Below are 26255 nucleotides of genomic sequence, written 5' to 3'. Positions count from 1 at the left end.
CACCTGAAACTAACACAACATTGTAAATCAGCTATACTTAAAAAAAAAAAAAAAAAAGAGCTACATACCCTTCATTGTACCAGTTGGGAAAATGAGGCCCTAAATTGAGATGTGACCTGGATAGGAATTCAGGCTCACTTTCTCCCTTCCTATGTCACCTCCCATGTGATGACTGATGATGATAGGACACGATTTTTATACTTTACACATGGACCCTCAACTTTATTCCTCCACCCACTGATCACAGTGAGTCAAGGGAAGTGAGCTGGGAGCAGCCTGGGTCAAGGAATTTAACAGTGATCAAAAGTTCTGTCTTCATGGGCAGAGTTCTGTCTTCTGTGTTCTTGGCTTGATTCTGAAATGGAATCTCACCAGTTTGTGTCACTTTCCACTTACCTGTGTCAGGCACTCTTGTTTCCTTTTCCCTGGGTCCCTTAGAGCCTTGCAGCTGCTGTGCTTGTCCAGGCTGAAGGTGACAGGGGACAAGCGGGTGCAAGGAGCCAGGGCAGCAAAGCATTCTGCGTTCTTCACACCCTCTTTCTGGGCCCTGTGGTGTCCAGGTATCTTTCCTGGAGGCCTTCCACTCCTGCTCATACTTGGGTCTTTTCAGAACCTAGAAACTAGGCTCATCAACCCCATTAGGGTATCTCTGCTTCTCCAAGGTAGCCCTTCTATAGATGAAAGAGCTGTTGGGGGTGGGGGGGGGGGGGAAACCAAGGAAACCAAACACAGATCTCAAACTTGCAGTACCAGTGATGTAATCCATTTGTATCCCTTTGCAGAAACTGGCCCCTTTGGTTCTTATTCTTCATCAGCAAAATGGAGATACTTGCTCTCTCACTGGGATGTTGGAAGGCAGAACAAACATGCTTGTAACCTCCAGTCTCACTGTCATCAATGTGTAATACTTGAAAATCAATACTTTTATCATTTTATAAAAACATACTTCCAGACTCCAATCAACCCATCATTGGAACATCTACTAAACTCTTTCCTTTTTTTCTCTGTTACCTGGTCCTTCCTCAGATACTTTTCTTTATGTCCATGCAGCTCTTTCCAAATCTCTTTCAAGGGCTCTCCATAAAGTTTCCTTCCCTGAGCAGTACCCTTCTCCTCATTTTTTTTTTTTCCCAATAAGATGAACACAGATACCAAGCCCTTACGATCCTCATCGTCGTGTACCTGTGGCATGGGGAAACTTGTGGGAAGAAAAGGGCAGATTAGAGAGTGTTCATTGTGGTTAGAGATGAGGGCATGATGTAAAGGAGAGGTCTTTGGCAGCAGTAAAAAGCAGAAGAGTTTTAAAAATTGTGTGCATGCCTCCTAAATGTAAACCTTATCTTCCTGCTGGTTCATATCCACCCTCGTTCATATTTGGGATATTATTGGCTGAGAGCTGAAGCAAAATAGAAATACTTATTCACAAACAACACATTTAAGAAAAATGTTCACACTTCCTTTTTGGTTTTCTGAATGTCTAGTAACATTCTCATATGTGTATCCATGAAGTCTAAATATTGTCTTAAGAGAGTAGATCTTTAAAGTTATCACCCCTAAAACTGGCGATTATGTAAGAGGGTGAAAGGGCCAGCTAACCTTATTTTGGTAATCATTTTGCAGTATATATGTATATCAAATCATCATATCATACATCTTAAGCTAACATATGTTATATGTCAATAATATCTCAATAAATCTCAAACAAAAATATTGCCTTTATTTAAGCTAGAGCGTCTCGAAGTGTTTGCCTGAGTCGCCTTGCTAAAAAGAAGAGAGTGAAGGCAGACAAGGAATGTGAGACCAAAGCTGAAGAAATCTACTAAAAATCTGTGGTTTTTTTAAAGCCCTAGGTCTTATCTGGGGAAAAAAAAATACATATGAATGTTGTCTTTTATGGCATAATCTATCTAAGCTTCTTTTATTATAAAAATATCTTAAAGTAGTTTACTCTCAAATTCTAGAAATATTGAAAGAACAGTATGTATCATATAAATATTAATCTGTAACCCTAATGAATCCATGTCACTTGCAGTTCACACCCAGAGTGATCTCACGCTTCACAAAATCTAGCGTAAAATTGCAGGCAAAAAAGAAAACCCACTGAAAAGAAACTCTGTTCTTTTTTACCTGTTTCTCCTGAAGGATGTTGAAAGGGATCCAATTCATATCTCCACCCAGAAGGACTTCTCATATTCCCTTTTCTTCCCTCCACAAAGCATCATCCACTGCCACAGAATATTCCCTCCCTAGCCATCTTTCACAGAACTTTTACTGTCTCTTCCATTAAACTCCTCCTTTCTCAGCTTTTTATTATATGGATCTGATTAACCATTTTAGCAAAGACATTCTCCCTATTATCCCTCCTTTCAGTCCAGTCTCTGATTCTAGGAATAGGCAAGGACCAGCTGAGGTTGGGAATTAGGATGGTAGAGAAGGGAAAATTGGACCACAAATGATAGCATTCTCACTGGTGGGCAGAGAGAGGGAGGGATATCCCTAAAGATTCCTATGTTAATAATGTATATCCTATCAGATATGGCTATAAAAATAGCAATGTTTTATTCCATACTCTGTATTGATTGCAGCTCAGTGTACCATTTGGCTCACACATTACTGGGGGGTTTTGTAGTTCATATCTATTAACTGACAATCATTATTGCTGCTGTTGCAATTCAATTGCAAAGTCACATCTGACTCTTTGCACTCCCATGGACCTGTAGTCTGCCAGGCTCCTTTGTCCATCATTACTACATTCCTTATTTATAAACATGTCCCATGAGTGTGTTTATAGTGATAGGATGCAATATTTCATCCCAAAACTGTGCCTTTTAATATAAATGTAATATTTAAGGAACAGGTTCTTGGAGCCCGTTCAGTTCAGTTCAGTTGCTCAGTCGTATCCCACTCTTTGCGACCCCATGAATCGCAGCATGCCAGGCCTTCCTGTCCATCACCAACTCCTGGAGTTTACCCAAACTCATCAAGTCAGTGATGCCATCCAGCCATCTCATCCTCTGTCGTCCCCTTCTCCTCCTGCCCCCAATCCCTCCCAGCATCAGGGTCTTTTCCAATGAGTCAGCTCTTCGCATGAGGTGGCCAAAGTATTGGAGTTTCAGCTTCAGCATCAGTCCTTCCAATGAACACCCAGAGCTGATCTCCTTTAGGATGGATTGGTTGGATCTCCTTGCAGTCCAAGGGACTCTCAAGAGTCTTCTCCAACACCACAATTCAAAAGCATCAATTCTTCGGCACTTAGCTTTCTTCAAGTCCAACTCTCACATCCATACATAACCACTGGGAAAAAAGATTGTAAATGCCTATTCTGTTTGATAACACATTTTGTGGAAAATCAGGAAATAACAGACATAGTTCTCTTGATATCACCGTCATTGTATGAGCCGATGTACCTTTTTGACAAATATTGGTTGACTTCCCACTGTGTCACTTAAAGAAACTCAAGATCATTGTGCTGAGCAAGTGAAACATTCAAAATGGACACAATGAAAATAAAGCATTGGAATTTGTTTCAAAATCTTCTTAGTTAAGTGTTAACCATGTCAGATTGTATCTTATAAGCAGAAGAAATACCATTGTTATTTTTCACCCAGTACAAACATTAATCACTGTGTATACCTTTTCATTGGTGTGATATAAACTATTTGGCACTAGATTAAAACAACCAATTAGACTTTTCAATTAGTGGCATTTGTTTCACAGGTATGTTTAACAGGTACCTTGTATCCAAAAGGCTCTAAGGTAGGTGTTTGGGGTGGCGGGGGGGAATCACTGAAAGATGCCAGGCAAAAAGCTAGCCTTCCAGGACCCTAAAAATCTGTGGTGCTAATAAAACATTCCCACAAATAATTATATTACTGACTGGAAAGTGTTAAGTGCCCTCAGTTGAGAAGAAGTGTTCAGAGAATCTTGAGAAGAGAGGGATAACTTAGAAATGGGGTGATCAAAGAAAGTTCATGGAAGAGGGTGCAGCTGACCTGGGCATCAGTGGATGAGTCACACTTAGATATAAAGAAACTCAAAAGTAGGACATTTCAAGAGGAAGGAATCTTAAAAGCAGGAAATGTTAGGTGTGAGATGGTGTTTTTAGCTGCTGTACAGGGTAAGGAAACAATAAAATGTCGTTTGGAAAGATAGTTTGGATCTTTTTAACATAGTGGGGAACTTATAGTTCAGAAAGAGATAGGGACTCAACAGCGATGACAAGCAGAGATGTGACCCCAGACTCTAGAGTCTGTCAGTGGAGAAGGGACAAAACAGTCTAGGCAGAGGGACCCCATCGGTTTGAATGGTCATGTAGAGAGGTCCTGGGAACAGTGAGACCTCTGTTATGGCCTCAGTGCATGTGAAATGAGAGAGGCTGCAAGGCAAGACAAGGCAGAAAAGGAAGGTTGCAGACAAATGCCAAGGGAATTATATGCCAAGCTAAGGAGTTTGATGTTTACCCTCTGCAGACACAGGAGCTGATGGTGAATTTGTAAGCAAGATAACTCTGTGGGCAGGATGGAGCCTAGGCTAATAGCAGTCGGCTGGCTTTTACTATACAGGGCCAGATCATACATATTTTAGACTTTCTGAACCATGTATGATCTCTGCTGGGTATTCTTGTTTCTTTCCTTTTCTCTTTCTTAAATTCTTTCTTGCCTTTACTTGTAGGTTCTTTCTGTCCTTTCTTCTTTTTCATAACAATTTTTTTGAATTATTTTTAATTGAAGGATAATTGCTTTATAATATGGGTTTATGTCTGCTGTACATCAACATGAATTCTTTCTTTTTTAAATTGTAAAAACCATTCTCCTCTCCGTTGGCCCTCTGGAAGTGAAATGACAGAAGTAGCAGATAGAAATCAGACACAGGCTGTTGTGCAGAAGGTCTGGTCTAAGGCAGTGGTGATAGAGATAATGGTGAGGAGATGCGTGGGGATGGATCTGAAGTAGAGTTAGATTCAGCAGTTGTTTGATGATGGGGAATTAGGCAGAAAAGGGAAAATCAAGTGTGATTCTGAGGCTTCTTGCTTGAGAGACTAGGTATTACTTCTCACCAAGACTGTGCTTGTCCCACTAAGACTTTGCTCTCACCAAAACTCTGGGGAGCTTTGAGAGAGGATGGACTCAGTTTTGAAGCTGCAGAGGTTGACGTATCTGTGGGTCATTCAGGGAAAGGGTGTCTGGGGACAGTTGGCTCCATGGGTCTGAGGCCAAGTTTCCTCCCGTCCAGAACATATGCCTCATGGGAAGCCTCTGAGGCAATAGGTCAGAAAGTATGGAATGTCGTGAGAGCCTACAGGACTGGAAAGAGCTGGTCCTGAGGAAGCTCAGACTGGCCCCAGGATTTGGGATGTTGGAGCGGCTGAGAGTGGTACCTGGGAAGACCAGATAGGAAGCTCTTGTGATCATCATCTAGGAAAGAGGGAGTGGTATCTCAGATTGAGAGATGGCAGTGGAACAGAGAGAAAGCAGTCGCTGGGGATGACAGCATGGGGCAGATCCTTGAGGACTTGGCAGTATGTGCCTGGGGGAAGAAAGAGGCCTTCTGTGAGCACCGTCCTCGAATTCCCATGTCGTGGGACAACGCCCCCTCTAGTCTTTCTTCTTCTAGTTCTTGTCTTAGAAACCTAGCTAAGTGAATAAAGCTCACAGAGCATATAATCTGACTCCTTTCATAGTTTCCATTTTTGCAAATGTCCTCTTTTAGAGTAAAGGATGGCCATGTGCCGTCTTGCAAAACCCTTCGCATAATCTCCATTCACAGAAAAGGGAAATGTCAAAAAAAAAAAAAAAAAAAAACACTTGGTAAAAGAGTTCTTTAAAAAGACTTAAGATTTTGGAACTAGGTTACATCCTAACCAAAGACTTTAAAATTGTCTAGGTCTAGGGTGCGCTCCCAATCAAGGGGAACTTGCATGTCATCAGCTTCCCTGAAATGTGGCACACTGGATCTCAACAGTCGCTCGTGGCCTTATTTAGCTCCTCTTCCTTGGAAGTTTGAATGCCATTGAGAAATGGTAACTCTGTGCACATGTCTTCCCAGTGCCTTTAGCTGCTGTATTAAAACACATATGTAACCACCTCTGTCCACGGTGCACTCACTCTAACACTCACGATGCTTGGCGGTTAGACTAGAAAGGGCACAACACCGTTTTTTTTGTCTGTTTGGCAATTAACCATTCACTGGCTTTTTTTGTTGTAACATGCACTTCCTTTCTCTTGTTTTCGTTCAAGCTGTGTACGCCATGGAAATTAATGTGGAGAAAGACAAACAAACAGGAGAGACCAAGACTCTCTCTACATCCACCATTGGCCCAGAGGGGGTCCATCAGAGAGGAGTCAAAGTCTTTGATGATGGTACCAAAGTAGTGTATGAGGTGCACTCAGGAGGCACCGTAGTAGAAAATGGAGTGCACACATTAAGCTCAAAGGATGTAGAAGAGCTTATTCAGAAAGCTGGACAATCAAGCTTAAGAGGAGGGCACGTGTCAGAAAGGACTGGGATTGCAGATGGGAGCCTCAGCCACCCTAAGGAACACATGCTCTGCAAAGAAGCCAAGTTAGAAATGGTCCATAAGTCTAGGAAAGATCATTCTTCTGGGAACCCAGGGCAGCAGGCTCCAGCCCCCAGCACTGAAGGGCCGGAGGCAAACTTGGATCAGCCAGTCACCATGATTTTCATGGGCTACCAAAATATCGAGGATGAAGAGGAGACGAAGAAGGTGCTAGGCTATGATGAAACCATCAAGGCCGAGTTGGTCCTCATTGATGAAGATGATGAGAAGTCATTGAGGGAGAAGACGGTGACAGACGTATCCACCATTGATGGGAATGCAGCCGAGCTGGTGTCCGGGAGACCCATCTCAGACACCACTGAGCCCTCATCCCCTGAAGGGAAGGAAGAGAGCTTGGCCATGGAGCCAGCCCCAGGTACCCAAAAGAAAAAGCGCTGTCAATGCTGTGTTGTCATGTGACCACTTCTTTCTTCCCCTTTCTTCCGGGCAGCCTCTGTGCTCTCCACCACTTATGTAGACCTCACTGTACCACTAACTGCGATACTGTGAACTGGAAGCAAACACCTGCCTTGCCTTGCAGTTGGATTGCTTTGATCCCTCTTATTTTTTTTCCCCTTTCGTTTTTTTCTCCAGTTTCCTCAGCTCAGAGACAACATGCATGTGTGTGCTTCACTCTTTCCAAGAACCTGCTTTTCCTCTAAACTTTTCCTTGTGTCTTCAAGAGGGAATTGGTTCCTTACTGCTCGATTGGAATGGACTCTTCATATCAGCCAGTGATCTCGTAGCCTTAATTCATTTGACTGGAATTGAACCCATGGGCACCAGGGGAATCATTTTGTCGTGTTCCTATCATGTAGTCACACATCGCCAGGTTGCTGATTTCTCACTTGCCTCCCTTACTGTGGATCTTTGCTTTTATATTTTATGTGGCAAAGTGCTGTGGGGTCTAGCCAGACGCTGGTGTAGCCAAAAGTGGACCTTACTTAGTTTGTTCGATCTAGGGTGATGCTTTTTGCTGCCTTACATAAGCTTCCAGGTTACAGTATTGTGCATCTCTGGCTTCCCTTCTGTTAAAACTGAAATGAAGTTGATGTAAAAGAAAAAGAACCCAGTGCTTGTTACAGCTGAATTGTAGGGACTAATTCCATAACCTGCCCATCAACAGCTGTCTCTCTTTCTTATGACTTAACTGATGGACCCTTTATATAAGAAGCACCATTTTTAACTTTTTAAGGACATGAAACAAGCATTGTTTTGAGCATCAGTAGTGATCTCCAAACTTAGGCGAATCCATGAACCTTGCTTTTATTCTCTAAAAAAAAAATAGTGTAAATTTTTATATTGTTTTCTTTTTCATGGATATATTCCGTTAATCTGTTTTCAATGAAGTGGTCATTTTGAGAACTTTCTCTGTAGTGACCATATTTCTAAAACAGTCCTTCTGACCTACAGTGGTTGCTGGGATGCTTCCGGTCCATCCATTGTGGACGGTGCTGTTCCTGAATTAATTCTTCATTCACCTACCCTGTTGATTCCAGAGCTTTCCATCTGGACTTTTTTCTTTATGCCCCCATGAAAAAGAGAATGTTACCTGTACCTTCACCATGTAGGTTTATCCACCACGCAAAATTAAACTTTAAAATGTAGAGAGACAAAGGAAAGTTTCAAAGATGAAGAAAGATCTCTCTTATCACCCTAAGTACTTTTAATTCATTCCACAAATACTGATGGAGTGAGTGGCACATAACTGAGCTTCTTCAAGCATGGTTTCCTCAACTTATAAAGATTCCAGAACATCAAGAGTGGTTTTTATCTAGAACACAATAAACAGTTCTTTAAATTCTTGGCATTTCTCCCAAAGCAAATAGTCACAGGTATAAAAGAACCAAAGGGAAGCAATATAATAAAATAATAATAAAGAGCAATGAAATAAAGCTGTAGCATTTGACTTGATTTTAAAACAGTATATCTTTTAAGTTTTTTGCCAAATATTCTTAGTATTGTTGCAGATAATTCACAAATTTATCCATGTTCCATAGAACCTAATTTTTAAAAATGCGTGATAAGATGTACTAGATCAAGTTCAACTTCTGTGAAGAGTATTGAGAGGAGGCAAAAGCAAAGTGACCTGGAGAGAATTTTATTACAGAATCAACTCAATTTGTCCTAAATAGCTTTCTTAGTGCTAAATTGATTATTTTTAATATATTGGCTTGAAATTGTTCTTATTCCAGTTAGAAGGGGGGAAAACAATATTTTTTAGTTTTCAAACAATTACATTTAATGAGCACAAAATAAATCATTTTATCACCAATATGTAAACCAAAAAAAGTTTAAAAAGGGAAAAAGTAATGAGCTAAGTTTTACTTTCTAAGGTGAGTCCATCCATGGCTTGATTTTGAACAGCTGAGGGAATTCTCTCTAAATCTCAGGTTCAGCAAAGCAGCTGTTTTTGAATAAAACTGCTCTATTATCTAGAAATAATATCTGATTTTGCTGCCTATAAACCTCACCACTTTCAGCTTCATGCTCCTCAGTAAATGCTTGTTTAAGCATCATTTAAAAAGTTAGAAGAAGACAAGCCAGAGAAACCTATTTGTATAGAAAAAGAAAGCAGCTTCAATGTTTTGGACAATCTCTGATTTTAATAATTTATTTAGAAAGAAATAATCTAAAAGTTTCCCATATCTTTTTTTAATCCCCATCACTTGAGGATGAAAACTATTCAGTATGAGTTTTTAAAAGCACAGTTAGTGAGTGGAATGATAGAATTTAGCCTTGGGCGTGTTGTTTGATAAACAGAACCAGAGTTTCTCGGGACAGATGATTCCCTGATCTGACCTAAGCTTCCATCAGTGAGTTAGTTTTTCATGAAGAAAATTTTCTGTACCTCTCACTACAACACCACATATGAGATCTAACAGACCAGTGATATTCTGTGCTCTCATTTATTAATAATTAGTAGAGGGATTAGCAAATTATATGAATTAAAGCTTATTCTCTGCTTTTACTAGGGAAACTTATGATTTAAATGGTTTTTCAAGTAAGACGTGTTACCTTTATGAAAAATGATGTGTGGCCACAAAAAATGAAGATGTGTTTGAATATGGCATATATATTTGTATAGCTCGCCTCGTTTTCCTGTCACAGTGCGGGATTCAGACTCAGCCAGTCCTTTAATGGGATGAGACCTATCATCGCATCTACAGCGAAAAGGAACTATCTTTCATAGTGAAGATATAAACAGAATTGTGACTGTCAACATTCTACCTTTCCTGTTGGTGCTGACATTGTCTCTGTAAAAACTTCATGATGTATGGCATCACGCCCTTCAAAAATTCAGGGTGTTGACCTACATCACCAGACTAATTAGAGAATCAGTAAGAAAGCTATCAGTACAAAACCACGGTCATTTTTGAGGTCATAGTTGGACTTTCTTTCCAAATAATAGACTCAGAACCCTTTTAAATGGGAAAAGGGAAAGGAGGGACATTTCATTTACTTATAAATAGATTCTTAATGGCATGAAATTAAAAGATTCTTTTAGAGTTAAAATGGTAAACATAAATCTTGCATATCCTGAAAAATTGTGGTGACTTGTATACCCTTGACTTATTTTTTCTCTTTGATGTGCAATAGGACAAAAGAAAGGGATTTTCTTTTTTCACTCTGTGCTTTATTTACTTACAATTATATTATTTTCCTTATATAAGCAAAATTAGTTGCCTCTAAAAGTGATTTGACAGTGTCCAGTGATGTCACTTAATATTGGGAGTAAAGAGGACAAGACACTAGGAATTCCTTTCTGGCCAAACCCCAATCATGGTTTCCTAAAACTATCCAAAGGCTTTCAGAAAATACACACAAATTCTAGAGTTGATTTGATTTGACTCTGAAATGTTAATGATGCGTATCGGCTTCTGATCCCTGCCTAGTCCATTTTACTTTTTCTGGAGATAAATGTGTTTTTCCTAAATGCAAGGAAACTTTTATTTGGTTAGCGGTAAGTTTTTTTTAAAGGGGGAGAACATCGCTATATAATTTCCTAGAGATACAGTAGCATCTCTGGAGCAAACTGTTGAGGCCACGTCTGAAAACAGTTTATTTCTTTTCACTTCATTCAGAATTTCATTTCAAGGGATCTTAGAACACCCTTGATGATGACCATTTATTTAATGCCAGTGAACCAGTGGGTAGCGAAAGGGGCGGGGGGGGAATACAGTGATAGAGGCAAAAACTGAATCACTAAATCAGTTCTTCCTTTTTTAAAAAAAATTAACTCTCTCAGTGTAAAACACAGACAAATACAGGCAAAATACACATGGAGGACTTCACTTTTGCTTTCACTTAAAATCTAGAAGCTCAGCCATCTCTGTTTGTTACCAGACCCACTTGTGGAGTTCAACCCACCAAAGGGCCCATACCTTGTGGGAATATTCTCATCTCCTGCGATTTTACTTTGTTTACAACAAAAACCATTCCAAGGCAAGACAGTTTTATGTTGTACTCTTGCAGTGTACACGTTCATCATTGAAACCAAGAATTCTCAGCATGGTTAAAAGATAAGTTTCAGAAACTCTGTAGATACGTAATCTTTTAGAAGCTCCTCAATTTATGAATCAAGGTATATGTAGCTCCGCTGATGAGGACCGAGCCAGAAGGCACCTCTTGTGCTATTGGATAGTATTACTATGACCCAGCGCATACATGGAATGATGGTATATATCACAAAACAATTCTAAGTAATGAGCAGGATGAGATCTTGGATTCCTGGGACCAGTTCATCTTCATTGTGAAGACCTCTTCTGGTCTTATCAGGAAAACTTCCCTGCATTTTCTTGGAAAAAAGAAAAGTCCATCTTTTATGAGGAGCATGATGCTGTTATATATCTGTATTTTCATAGCTTCAGCAAACTCCATAATATATCCCCATTTTAATAGAAACCAAAATACTTATTATTTGAATGTAGAGAGGCTAGAATAAAAATTACATCCTAAAAGTTTCCAGGGGTAATTTTCCTGGGGAATCCTTGGATCAGCCTCATCCTACCACCCCTTAATTTTTATATGACTTAAATAGGCCTCTGTGTCCCCTCTCCACTCCAGTCTAAAAAGTCTGAACTGTAGCACAAAAAACTTGCTGTCAGTGTGAAAATACCATATGTATTTTGAGGGGACCACAGACTTTCTGCATCAAAGATCTGGGCAGCCTTAACTTTTATAAAAGAATTTTCAATGCTCTCTTTTACTAAGCAGGGAAACAAAATGTTTCCTGAAATTAATGACTTTTTTATATTTTGTGACTATTTTCTAAGTTTCTACAGGTTCATCTTTTCCCCATATTGCCTCTTACTAGTCACCTGGGGCTATTTTTTGCAAGTCATTGCATTTTTATCAAAAGAAAAGTACATCTCATGAACCGCAAAATTCCCTCTAGACTTTAGGCAGTCCTTCTGGAGAAAAAGAATAGAAACACAGAAAGAAATGAATGACAGGGTGGCTTTTGTGTTCCTATGGCTAATGTACTGTATGGTATATATGTTTACAGAATGTATCTGCCTTGTGATGTTAACAAAATGAATGATAAAAAAAAAATGAGTTCTGATGTGCCATTTGAAAGTTTGCCTTAGCATCGCTGTTTATGTTCTTTTCTGTCCTTTCAAAATCACAGGTTGTATTCCAAAGCTGTATGAGCACAACATTCTCTTCCCCACCCCTACCCAGCCCTTCTTTAGAGCTACGAATTTCCTCCCAGGAGCCTGAGGCAGAACCTTGCAGTTCTGACCCAGGGGGAATAAAGTAGGCGGAGCTTGGGCGTTGCTTCTGCCTGTCTGCTAATCAAACACTTCCTCGTGTTCCCACCTGAGCCTGCACTGTCCCACTCTGACTTTCCTGGGGTGGGCCCCTTGCAAGGTGTGGCCTCCTGCAGTCCTTCCCGCCTTAAGGGAGGTGAACTTGTGGACCCCCTACTTAGATCTGGGCGCCTGTTTCTAAGCACAATTGGCATAGCTTCAAAAAGCGAAGCAAATGAGATGGGCTCACATGCTGTGATTGAGCCTTCCCTGAGGGGTGTGCCATTCATTGTCGTCTAGGACGAATGGTGTGGTATAGAGGGGAATAGGGAGTGGTTATAGACATAGAATAGTTTATGTTTATTTATTTTTTTAAGGAAAAATATTTTTATAATGAAATCTAGATGAGTTATAAAGCTTGACTTTGAAAATACCCTTGATTGACTGAGTTATTTCTCTGTTCCATTAAGGTAACTTTCTGGTGAGTTCTGTAACACTAGCCCAGACCTTGGGAGGCATGAGCAGAGGTCCTGTGACCTGCTCCTACACCAGCAGATCTAGGTTGTACGATCAAACTTTCTATACCTGTCATTAGATAACCTGTTATACAGCTTGATAGCTCTCTAGGCCACACCTTTAATAATGCAGAATGATCTTTTGGAAGGAGATAGCTGTTTTAAATGAAAGCCAAGCCTAGCAATTATCAAAGTCTAACTCTTTCACGTATTTAAGGAGTAATTGCGACTTGTGAGGTTAAGGGACCGCTTATAATACTATGGTACATTTGAGTGATTTATGTGAAATGGTGAGTCAGAGGCATCTGGCCATCTGCATAATGTACACAATAGACATGAATGTATAAACCAACAGTATGAAACTTACCAAATGTTATTGGCCTTGTAAATAGCAACGAGGCTGCATCTTATTTCCAGAGTTAAGTAGAGACTGGAAAGGATTATCCTTATCCATCCACAAAGGAGATACTGAATTTTTAGAGTTCTTAGATTTTTTCCTTAATTTTCTACCAAGTTCTTGAGTTCCCATCACAGTCCTACTCAGGCTCATGAATATCTTCACCCACACCTGTTCCTCTGTCTGACTCACACCAGAGGTCAGAGGTCAAGCCTCAGCATCTGCTCCCTTCTCCTCTTAGACTCTTCTCCCAGGAAGCATCCTTTCCTAGGATGGGGTCATTTTCTGCTACCCTAAAAGACCAAGATCCTTTTTTCCAATAAGGCAGGGTCCTAAACAGTCTCCTTTTCAAGCAAAATAACCCCTCTGGTTCCCAGACAAATCACTTTAGTTTTTCCATCATCAGAATCCCTCCAGCAGGCCCAACTCAAGTCCAGCTGTGAACGGTACTGTCATGACAACTCCAAAAATGAAAGAGCTATGTAACTGCCTGAGGGGGGTAGGGAGAGCCAGTGTGCCCTTAGCCTCTTGTTACTATGGGAACCTCTCAGTTTCAAGATGAGGTGGTCAGGGAGACATCCAGTCACGTACTTGTGCAGCGTGTCTTTATGTACAAAGAGGCCACCGGGCAATGCCTGATAACTATTCTATGTGCGGCTCCAACTCCAATTCTGTGACATCCCCTTCTGGTAATTGGAAAGCGTTCTCTCCTTGGTGGAGTCCTGGAACATTCATTCCTCCTCTCAAGCTCCTGACTTAATCCCATCATACAGGGGTTCGAGAAAATGTTGTGTCTGCTGCAGCTTTTCAGTGAATGTAGGTTGTTGATTGGAATGTTCAGCTTTAGCAGCTCACTCGTGGTGAGTGACATCTCTGTAAATATATCCATTTTGTGGTTGGTTGGGGGTGGGATGGGTGGGGCGGGAGACTGTCGTGCTTACTCGGAACTAGACTTGCTGGACTAGCTGCTGTACTTTGCAACCTGAAGTGTACCTTGACTGTTCTGTCTCCTTCAGATGAAAAACAAAACAAAAGCTGACTTCAGAAATAACACTGCCAGCGACAGCCGATGCTGTACTTGTAGCTTCTCTCTGTTCCTCTGTACAGTGTTAATAGACAATAAACTGCCTTTTCACTGCATCTACCTCTGTGTGTCTGTGCCCACATTCTTTCCCCCTTCTCACCTGTCACGAGCGGACTTCAGGCCAGACCTCGTGGGGAGCACCTCCGACCGTTCACTAAAACTCCACGCTAATCCAGTGCTTTTCAAACCTAAACCTGCTTCAGCATCACCCGGTGGCATCTGCTAAGAATGTAGAAGCTCAGCCACACCTCCAGGGACTCAAATTCAGATTCTGGGGTGGGGCCCAGTAGCCTGCCTGTTTAGTGATGTCTCCAGGTGATTCTGATACATACTCCATCTAACCCAGCCATGTGTTTGGGGACCTCTCAATGGGAATCCTGTGGCCTGCCTGTTCCAGCTGGTTTCCACATTAACTAATCCTCTCTTTAACCCCTTCTTGCACACCTGTCTCCACACCTGTCACCCCTGTTCTTGTTCCTTATAAGCCCTCAGCGATGGCACTGACTTTGATCCCATGAGTCAAACTCGGTCTGCCCCTTAGTAAGTGTTCATCCAGTGCAGTCTTCTAAACAGGAGCCTCTTAAGACACCTGGGGGCTTTGTTTCTCTTCTTTAATGCTATATCCTCTTTCTCTAGAATAGAGTCAGCAAACTTTTCATGTCAATGGCAAGAGAGTAAATACTTTTGGCTTTGTGGGTCACATGATTTTCGTCACAACTGCTCAGCTCTACCAGGAAGCAGCCATACACAATGTGTAAGTGAACGAGTGGAGCTATGTTGCATGAACTTTATTTACCAAAACAGACTGGGGGCCAGGTTTGGCCCTCAGGCAGGTAGTTTGCTGACCCTGGCCTCAGACAGAGCCTGGCACATAGTAGGAACTCACTGAAAAGTTAAAAAGTTATTGCATGAAAGAATGAACAAAGGACAGGCATGATGACACCTGCAGAACGGTCACAGTTGTTTTCTTTGAGGCCATGAAATAAACGAAATTCGTTGGGGCATTCTCATCTGTTGGGTTTTGTCGTAGATTTTTCTGGCTTTTTTTTTTTTTTTTGCGTGTCTTTATGCCTGGAAAGTAACTCAAGATTGAAACTGGAGTGGTGCCTCAGACTACCAAACTGAAATTAACAAGAGTTTCAGCCAATAGACGTTAATGAAGTGCAAGAACCTCTTGTCCTTGTCGAAAGCGCACCGGGCATATGAGATCTGGGTGGTCCCTGGGCATCTATGCATTTGATCCTAGTGTTTGTGGAACCACATCTTATCTAGTCTATCCTCCACAGTGAATGGCAAGGGTTCTTGACATTATTCTTTTTGTTAATTGAAAAACTTGTTAAACAAAAGGCTGGAACCACGGTAGACCATTATACACCCCCAACTCTAGGGCATATCCACAGTGACATGCTGAGTAGTGTGTGAAAAGCTGTGTGCTGATATCCATTCCCCAGTGTTGCTGTGAATTAAGGGAAGTTATATTTACACAAAGCACTCTGTAAGCTGGAAGTGGATAATGAATAAAGTTTACTTGTGATGAGAAAGTATCTGTTCCTCTACTAAAGATCTTTTCTCAAATGTAAACATAATAAGCTCTTCAGATGTGTTTCAGAACTAGTATGAAAAGGAAGCTGCTTTTCCTCCATTGGGTTTGTCACATATTATATTGAACCATATGAAGTCGCCATTTAATAAATCAATAATATGGAATAGTGACAGTTCCATATAATTCAATCTAATAATTCTTTTAGATCAGAGATCATTTTCCATTATGGAGGGCAAAAGATTAGCCGATAAACTAATTATAGCAGGAGGAATTTAGATGAGGAAAGAACTGTGGAAAGGAACATTGTTCTGTACTTAAAACTAGGCATTTCCCCTGGATAGGTAGGATTTCCTTTAACATCGACCTTTTGAGGTAGACATTGCTAATATTCTCCTTAATACATGAGGAAACTCAGTCAAGGAGACAGTAAGGACGTTGCTCAATATAGCAGAGCTAAAAATTAGAATGGAGGTTGGGGAGCAAGTTTCAGGCTCACCTCTCTTCCACATAGAAAGCTCTTGTTATTAGAGTGGTGTGGGGATATAGCTGAAACTGGATACAGAAGGATTTGGATAACAGAGCCATCTATGCCAAAAGAAAAAAATGGCACCAGTCCTTATTTTGTACCTTTATCTACTCAAGCAAAGGCTCAATAATAACACTGCCCTCTGGAGGATGGGAGGTGTCTATGCAGCACTTCCTTCCCCAAAGAAAAGCAGTCACGCTTATCTGTTTGTCTCCCTGGTTGTTTGGAGTCCTCTTGTTCTGCTTGATATTTTTCCTTCCCCATTCATAAAAAGGATGAACAAAATTTTAAATCTAGGAGTGGCATGTCCACTTTCAGATAAGCAAAGGAGGTTTTGCTGCTGTTAATATTGGTATTGTTTTGCCCCTGTTGTAAGAGCTTAGAGGAACAGTGTTCTGTAGCACTGTGCAAATACCTCTTGCTGTATCAGCCTTCTGCAACCATCAGTAGAACACTCTGTCTCCCTAACAACCCAGATCCTCTCCCGTTTTTCTCAAACAGTGTCAAATCCTCCACTATATGGACATCACACAAAAGCCTAACTTTGCTATTTAGAACTTAAGGCTATGAGAGCTCAGATTGATCATTGAATGCAGAAGTCACTAAATGGTTAGCCACCGGCTGACTCTGTGGTTATGTTGGTTATAACCTGTGGTTATGTTGGTTTTGCCTGCATCATGTTTTAAAATGATTTTTAATTCACTGCCAATAATAATAATAATAATAATAAATTAAGAGGAGTGTCATTTCAGAGATGGATTTCCAGCTTCTTTTGACATTTCAGAGGTTCTGTCAACCATGGGCCTCTTTTCCTGGCTGACAAGTACCTGGATCTGATGGTGGCTGCCTCCTTCAGAGGAGTCACACTCTCACACTCTCTTGCTCACCATCCCCACCCCTACTTCCTATTACCTTACTCTTGGCCAGTTTCCTTTGTGTATATTACCTGCCTGGCACCTGTTGATGTATGGTAGATTAGGGAATCTACCATAACCTCCTCATTTTATGGCTGGATCCCAGATAAGACTTACCTAAAGGGAGATGGCAGAGCCAGAATCAGAGATGAACTTCTGAACTCCTTTGGAAATATGTTTTGCACTAGGTTTGGATTTGAATTTGATGGAAGCATTTAAAAATTTTGAACAGCCCATAAGCAGAAAGCCAATATCAGAATTTGATGCTTGTGCTTTTTACCAGAAGGACCCATGTGACTTTATAATAATAGATTATCCCAAGGGTGGCAAACTCATTTACCACTCAACAGGAAAAAAATTTCATTTCCTATGACAACTTCTACTATATAGATTGTTCTACTCTCTGTTTCTTAGGTTAAATGAATCATGTCACATTTTAAGAACTTTGTGGCATCATGTCTTATGGTTGAAAGTTGCATTCATGAAAAACAAAAATGGTTGTAGTCAACAACCATTGACTATCTCTGGGGTTTTGTATCCCTTCCTAGGAAAAAGTAACAAGATGCAAAGGCCGTATGTGTTTAAATTTAAATGTGACTTTCTTTTCCCTCCTGATCCTTAGTCTCTTATTGTGCTCCTCAGATCATGTGGTCACAGAATAGTAATAGTCTTTAACTTTTACTTTCTTATCTTACTAAGTGTAATAATCAGTAGAAAACTTAACATTTCAAAGACCTGATAAAATATGAATCTTTTCTCTCATAGCTTGTCATCAAAAATCAATGTGATCTAGTATTTTCTTTCTAATATAAGATGATAAATTACATTTTCCAACTTTTTTTTTTTTCCCCTGCTTCTGAGTCACCAAGTATAGACAATATGAGCAGGAGACTTACCCTTTTAAGGCCAGGATTCTTAGGTCAACCCAAGAACAACCCAGAGGTGACATAAATCCTGAAGTCAATGTGAAGTGTTCATCCATCAGTATATGCAGACTTATATTCTTTCTCTGAAAGAGCTTATTTCAGACCAGAGTGCAAGGAGCAATTCAGTCATGTCCTCTCTCTCTGGAAGACTGACTAAATCTTCACTCTATTCAGAGGCATGATATGAGATGCTGTCTCATAGTTTAGCTCAGTTTTTCTAAACTTGGACTTTTGGTATCACCTTAATTATTTTTGTCCTCTGTGTGTACCACCTGTGGATCATCATTTACTCTTTTAACCACTTTTTTTACTTAAATGGTAACTTTGTCACCCTACAATAAGTAAGTAGCTGGGGTTCAGACAGTAAAGAATCTGCCTACAATGCAGGAGACCTGGGTTTGATCCCTGGGTCAGGAAGATCCCCCGAAGAACGGCATGGCAACCCACTCCAGTATTCTTGCCTGGAGAATCCCATTGACAGAGGAGCCTCGCAGGCTACAGTCCACGGGGCTGCAAAGAGCTAGACACATCTGAGCAAACAATGCTTTCACTTCCAAGTAGGTAGCACATGCCACAAAAGCAACTGTTGAAACATGTTAATCAGCATTATTAAGTTTCAGCTGCACGCAGCTGCCTAATAACATATACAGTTACCTGAGACCAACTCTTTCATCATTAGAGAGAGGAATAGCCAGATTAGAGACTATACCCCCATCTGTTTGATATAATCAGATGGCGTGAAAGATAATGAAAACCATAATCATTGTCTCACTGTGTGGTTCAATGTTGTTTAAGGCCGTCTTATATACCCCTTTGAAGGGCATGGCACCCCACTCTGGTATTCTTGCCTGGACAATCCCAGGGACAGAGGAGCCTGGTTGGCTACAGTCCATAGGGTTGCAAAGAGTCCAACATGGCTGAAGTGATACAGCACATATGCCCCCTAAAATTTTGGAAGCACTGCCTTACCTCATTGCATTCCCTTAAAAAAATCCCAGTTCCTCATTTTGAAGATTAGGATGAGAAATACAAAGTGACTTGCTCAAAGCAACAGGAAATAAGAGCAGAGGCACAGAGCTGGAATTCAAGCCCAAGTTGGGATGACCTCAGATTCTTCCTGTTTTACCAGGTGCCCATCATGCCATTCCTTTTATAAGGAATGAATTGAATACATCAGCAGCAAACTTAAAACTCTCCAGGAAAGCTCTCCATCGTTTAAACAAAAGTAACATCTGTTCCAGTTAGAGCTGTCTCTGGCATAAGCAGTTTTGCACTGATAGGGATCAGATCTAATTGGGCTCCTTCTGCCTTACTTGAGTGAAGTTGCACGATCAGATGTGAATTTCCAGACAGAGCAGGAAAGTGATGCAATAGACAAGCACATGGGCCCAGGGGCTGCCTCCACCGTAAGGCACTCTGGCCTTCAGCTTCAGTACCTCTCCTGAGCTCTAGTAAGCCCACTCCTGCTCAGCAGACCTCTTGATTAACTCTGGTTGAGTCAGGGATATAGTCAATGGAGGCTGCAAAACTGAATGAGCACTGGAGAATGAGCAGAACTTAATGGAGAAAGAATCACTCAAGGACATCTTAACTTTCTTCTTTTCCCTTCCTTTCCCATCCCTCCCCTGCCCTGCCCTTTTTCCTCTTCCCTTCTTTCTTCTCTTTTCTTCTCTATTGAATGAGTCTGCTTTTGACACGAGGTACTCTCCCAACTGTAGGATGAATTGACCTCAAAAAGTTCATTAATCCTCTCAGAAAGCACCATGTTCTCTGGTCCTCATTTCTTGCTTGCTGCACATTAGAATTAGAACATTTTCTTAAGAATGTAATTATTACTAGGGCCCCACTTCAGAGATCTGATCTAATTGGTATGGATGAGACCTGGGGCATTTATTAGAGGGCTCCAAGTGATTCTCATGGGCAGTTAGGGTTGGAAACCGCAGCACAAAAGATCCCAGAGCAGGCAGGAGTGGTCCAGGCTGGAATCCTTGTCTCAACTCTGCTGCTGCTGCTGCTAAGTCGCTTCAGTCGTGTCCGACTCTGTGCGACCCCATAGACGGCAGCCCACCAGGCTCCCCCGTCCCTGGGATTCTCCAGGCAAGAACACTGGAGTGAGTTGCCATTTCCTTCTCCAATGCATGAAAGTGAAAAGTGAAAGTGAAGTCTCTCAGTCGTGTCCGACTCTTAGCAACCCCGTGGACTGCGGCCCACCAGGCTCCTCCATCCATGGGATTTTCCAGGGAAGAGCGCTGGAGTGGGGTGCCATTGCCTTCTCCGCTCAACTCTGCAAACCAAGCAAAAGAAAAAAAAATGTACGCTTTGGCATCTGAATCAAAATCAAGTCCCAAGTCTGTCACTGGTCAGCTTGGTGATTTGGGGGCAAGTTACTTCAATTCAACAAGCCTTGGTTTCCTCCTTTTATGAAAGGAGAATAGGACCTATACTGTAGAACTCCTGGGAATGTTTTCAGGTCTTTTCTTTCTGCTTTTCCTTTCTCCTTTCTCTCCCATTACAAAAGAAAATTGAGGAAGGTTGTAGGGGGAAAAGGCAGCTGAGAAAAATAGAGAAATTAAGTCAAGAGAAAAATGAAGTGAAACTAGTTGTCTCAATCTAGCATAGATTTCTGAATGTTTATTTCTCTTTCTCCCATTTGTTTGAGCAATTCAGCTTGTAAAATGTACAACACAATACTACTAGTAATTATCAACCATACCCCTGAATTCTAAGTTCTTGGGTCTGTTTTTAAAACAATAAAAACATGAGATGATAGAATTGGCATTTGGAGTTTGAGGGGACCCGGGTCTGGGCTCTCTCCTAGATACACCATTTACTATGTGACTTAGAAGAAGTCCTTTTTCCTCTTTTGGCCCCAACTTTTTCATCTAAAAAATGAGTAATTTTACTGGATGACTGTTAAGAGGATTGTGAGTGACATTCTAGGTGGTATTTCTCTATAGTTAAAGAAAAGGGAAAAAACATCAAACTGAGGAGCGTTTTTTCTAAAAGATGCTAAAATCCCTGGCCTTTAAAAGCCAACACATAGACAATCCTCTGCAGCCCTGGCCTGGCCCTAGGAGTCTCTGGGCAAATCCCCCATCACCGCCTTGCTCCAGGGCCTTTCCAAGCCCAGTGGAAAATCAGTAGCCATTTTCCTGTGTGTGAAATTCAGTGGGGCAGACACCTGATTTACCAAGATTTATGGTTCGTCATGGTTGAAAACAAGAATTTGGATTCCATTTAAAAAATATAAACAGACTGGCCTTATCAGGGTCCTGACAACTATGTGCCCCTCTCTCTCCTGATCCAGAAAACTCTGGAGGATTGGTGAAGACACACCTAGAATCTCCAGGGAGTTGAGTGCAGCAGTTACATACTACCGCCTATCTCTTCTAGATGGTTTCTTCATAGGAACCTTAAGGATTGGAGCAACAGAATGACAGTGCTTCACTCTGGGTAAAATAGGAGCTCCTCCTCTTGTGCTCCAAAGCTGAGTGTCCAGGGTAATAGGATTTGAAATCAATAAGCGAGTTCTGCTCCTTGATAGCTCTGTCCCTTCGGGCACAGGCTCTTAGCCTTTGTGTTCTGCAGTGTGCCGAAGACTGTTTACTAAGCACAGGCAGATGGTGTTGATGCAAAGAGCTTCAGAAGCAGTAGATTAAAAGCCAGTCAAGGAAGTTCCAGATCAACAAGGTTCGTTGGCTGAAGCTTGGCTGAGGACAGTTTGAAGTCTTTTCATGTCTCAGGAGAGAATTCCCCTTTCTGGATGCCAAAAGGAGAAGTGAGAATTCTCAGATTATGTCCTGAAGCCATGGCTAGGTAATGAAACCCTTCACTGCATATGTAGAAACATTCATCATCACCGAGGCACCCAGCTCCCAGCTGAATAAAACAGAGAATTCCTCCTATATCCTTTCCTTCTAGAATCCTTCTCTCTCAAATTCAAAATTTGTAAAATGTGACATCTTCTCCTCCATCTCTTTTCTCCACCAAACTTCAGGTCCCCTTGCTTACTAACATAAATTTGCATTTTTACCAAAGGAGTCCTCCACCACCCTCCACTGGCTACATTCTCACCCAGCTTTACTCATGCTATTTCAGACACACCTAGCATAGGCCCTTTCCTCCCCACATTTTGGGAAGTCTTAGCCATCCAACTCAACCCAGCTGGAATGCCTTCGTCTCATTCTGCCCCCTCATTACCAGCCTTCCTCTGAACTCTTGTGTCCATCTATGCGGCTGAGCCTTTATTTGGGCCTTCTGTATTCACATAGCCAAAGACTCATTTTCTAGCTCCAGAAATGGATCAGGATTAGCATTTCTTCTCTTGAAATTTGTTGATTTCATCTTGAGACACAGACTTACTCTGTGGGTTGAAAACACAAATGAAGATTTAATGCCAACTAATTCTTGGCTCCCATATCTCAGTGGGAAGCACGGGGCAGGAGTCTTTGTTAAAAAAAAAAAGGGCGGTGGGGGAGGGAGAATTTTTGTTTTAGTTTTCCTCTCCTGGTCAGTAAGAAAGAGGCTTGGTATTGTGCCGACAGCCATGGGTCTTCTCTTATCAGGCAAGAGGAGAGACTGAACTTAAATCAGCAGTTTCCAGAGGAGTTTAAAGCAGAGCACAGACAAAATAGTTTTCTTGTACCTTGCAGGACAAGGGTATGTAGGTGAGTGAGGGCTTAGTACTTTAGCAGTGGCTGGGCAAGCAGTCACGTCATCCTGAGGATGTCCAGCTCTGTAAGGATTAAGCTGCTGAAGTACACCAGTTCAGCTGATGGGAAATGGGACTAGAGTTTCCCAGCAGGGCTACAGTGTATGGTCGTTCAGGTTGCTCACTGCATAATCCTAGAGGGCTCCATTCACATAAAAGATGGTGTGAATGGTGCTCTTTGAGTTGTTCATTGCACAATGTGCCCACTGTGCATGCTTAGGCATAGACATGCTTAAGTAGTATGTAAGTTCTTTAAAACACATAGGTGAAAATCACCCAGAAACTTACAAACAAAGCATTAAACCCATAGTAAGCTTGCTGTAGTGTGTCAGGTTACAAAAGCCAATTTTAACTCTAAGGACTATAGACTAACTCTTTAGAACCAATAACCAAGACATACTCCTAGGAACCAGGCCTGTTTTTCCTTGATTTTCCTCCAGTTTAGCACAGTAATAAACACAGGGTATGAATGAATGGGTCATGGTGTCATCACTGAGAAAACGGACCAGAATGAGAAGTAGGGCCAGTTGCTCTTTGTTCTAGGGCATAGGCATTGCCCAGGCACAAACATTCACCAGTGGCCAATTGGAAATCTTTCTGTGAGCAGAGTGACCATATGTCCCACTTTGGATGTGTTTTCCCAGCCTGATTCTCAGTAGTGTTACAGCTGGGATGGTAAAGTGTATGGTCACAGTACCTCCAACATGCAAATGGGCATCTCTGCTTGGTCAGCATCCCTGCACCCAAGACTGGCCTTTCCTTCCATCGATTCTTTGCCAGTTCCTGGGATATGGACACAGTGTTGTAGACACAAGGCTTCAGGCACAGCGAGAGCCCTTTCTCCAGACAGACTGATACGAGTCAGTGCTGTGGAACAGTCCACCAGCACATCAGATCATTTCCTTTTTTCTTTGCCATATAATTTATAATTAGCTCCATATTACTACGGGCACTCAGGAAAGAGGAAGAATTAAAGACAGAAAGCAGAACATTCTCCGGCCCGGTACTTCTTAGCCAGCTAGAGACTCAACAGAGGACATTGGCTCTTGGCTTGTGCTATTTGCCTGCTGCTCACAGTTGTCGCCAGAGAAGATTCATCGTTGGGTGTGTTCAGTACTTATAATTACCATGGACAGCACATGAGAGGGAGAAGGGTGACTTAAAAACCTGTGCAGATGTACGTTCATCCAACAACCATCAAAAAACTCACACAAAAGACAGTGGAGATGCTGCCCGGGGCCTGAACCCATGGTGCACAGGGGCTCAGAGTTCTGATTGTTGAGTCCAGCTGCCACTTCTTTGTGCCTCTGTTCCTTTACACATAAAGTGGTGATGAGCCTTAAATCTCTTGTAAAGTAATTTTGGACACTGCCTGGAAATCACAGGCAGGGCTAAACTATTAGCTGTTAGGAGTAGTAACCACAGCCTTGAGAATTAGATAGCAAACCCTAGGAATGGTAAGAAGCAGGGATCAGGAACCATTATTCCTGGGGGCAAATCCGGCCCTTTGTCCATTTTTGTAAATAAGGTTTTATTAGAGTTCATCTCTGCCCGTGTGTGTATATATTGTCTAGGGAAGGAAGCCCTATGGCCCACTGAAACGTGAAAAATCGTCTCATACCCTGTGCTTGCGCTCCGTTGTGACCCCATGGTCTGTAGCCCAACAGGCTCCTCTGTCTAAGGAATTTTCCAGGCAAGAATACTCCATGGGCCACTCCCACTCCTGGGGATTTTCCTGACCCAGGGATCAAACCCACACCTCTTGTGTCTCCTGCATTGGCAGACGGATTCTTTACCACTGAGAAGCCCCCAAAATTGCCAAATACTTTACGAAAAAACGTTTGCAGTTACTCAAATTTGCTTTCCTATTCTCCTAGCATTTACTGAACACTGAGGAAATACCCTGAACTATAGTACACTTTTTAATATAACTTATTAACTCTTATAAGAAGTAGCTCTTCGAGATCAGTAGAAATGTGCCCCTATTTTACATAGGAGGTTCAGAGCCCTGGTGACTTGTCTAAAACTCAGAGCCAGAGTTCATTCTCTGGTGTCCTGATCCAGAATTCCAGGAGTCATCAAGGCAGACAACTTGAAGGAGTTGGGTTTGCATTTGCCCTTAAAGCATGGTTGTCAGTACGCTAGGATGAGACCCTGGGAGGGCATTCAAGGCAGAAGGAACTTGTTGATCAAAGAGCCCACGGTGGGAAGTGGAGGCTGTCTGCTCCTCTGTTTTGGTAGAACAAAGGCACCCAACGAGTGGGAGGGAGATGTGCAGCGGAAGAAGTGGCTTGAGGCCAGTGTGGGGAGGGGGGCGGTATGCGGTGTTCCTCAAGGAAGTTGCAACTGAGAGTTCGCGGGCAGGCCTGTGGCTGTACTGTGTTTGGCCTTTATTCTCTTGACTCATACAAAGATATTTTATTTGGTTTGGTTTTAATTTGAATTTACAACCAAGAAATTCCACAATTTCTTCTTCTCCTCTTGAAAAAGCAGAAAATCTAGCCACACTGGACGTTCCCAGGAGGCAAGAATCAGCTGGAGATGAGGCCAACTACCTCCTTTCGGTGAGGCGTGATTGGTACCACCTTAGACCCAGTTGAGGGGAGTCCTGGTCCTGAGCCCTGGGTTTTAATAAGGCCTTGCTCTGGTTAAATCTTTTCTCATGAGGTGAGACATTCTGGGGCCAAGAGGACCGGCCTGTACCACTCCTCATCTCTAGGGTGTGCTTTAGATGCCAGGACTCAGAATTCTCTCCCAAAAGGGCCAAGCTCACTTCCATGGGCCCCTTCCCTATGGCTGAGGGGTGTACCAAGGGAAAGCAGATTGTGTTGGGGGTACAGTGTGTGTGGATAGAACTTTGATGTTCAGGCTGGGCTGTCCAGCCCTGGCTGCAATGCCCCTGGAGTTGCAGGACAAAGGCGGGACATGAGTAAGGAGTAAAGGGGCAGTAAGGAGAAAAAGGACATGGGTAAGAGGCCAGAGGGTATCGCTGGGCACCTCTAAGTCTCAACCGGGGACTCCTAGGAATCTGAGAACACATGAACTTGACCTTCAGAGTCAGTATGAAGTGTATTTGCCAACTTAGGAGGAGAGAATGCAGTTTCTTTACTGATTTTGAGCTTGATTTCCAACTTTTAAGTACTGAGACAGTTTGAATGTGGGCCTCTGTTTGTGTGCTTGCTCCCAGGCTCGAAAACATCCGGGGTGAGCCTGGCTGTAATCCCCAACATCTTACACTACAGCTGTGTCCCTCCCCAATGTCTTACACTACAGCTGTGTCCCTCATTGACCTGACCTATCTGGTTTTTATAGTGTTATGCCCAGAGTCCG

General features: G+C 42.0%; 1 protein-coding gene across 6 annotated transcripts in view; it reads left to right on the top strand.

The window, feature by feature from the left end:
- PALM2AKAP2 (PALM2 and AKAP2 fusion) overlaps nucleotides 1–26255 on the top strand; it is a 513846-nt gene that overhangs the window by 292396 nt on the left and 195195 nt on the right. For 3 of the 6 annotated variants that reach the window (XM_069575460.1, XM_069575461.1, XM_069575459.1), the window contains one exon: nucleotides 6237–6932. The exons of the other annotated variants lie outside the window; for them this stretch is intronic. In XM_069575460.1, coding sequence (XP_069431561.1) covers nucleotides 6237–6932 — 696 coding nt within the window. The remainder of the gene's footprint in view (nucleotides 1–6236; nucleotides 6933–26255) is intronic. 6 annotated transcript variants of the gene reach the window in all.

This window comes from Ovis canadensis, chromosome 2 (genome assembly GCF_042477335.2).
Source record: "Ovis canadensis isolate MfBH-ARS-UI-01 breed Bighorn chromosome 2, ARS-UI_OviCan_v2, whole genome shotgun sequence".
Lineage (NCBI taxonomy): Eukaryota > Metazoa > Chordata > Mammalia > Artiodactyla > Bovidae > Ovis > Ovis canadensis.
The sequence above is the reverse complement of the archived record's forward strand: the minus strand, read 5'-3'. Positions and strand labels throughout refer to the sequence as shown.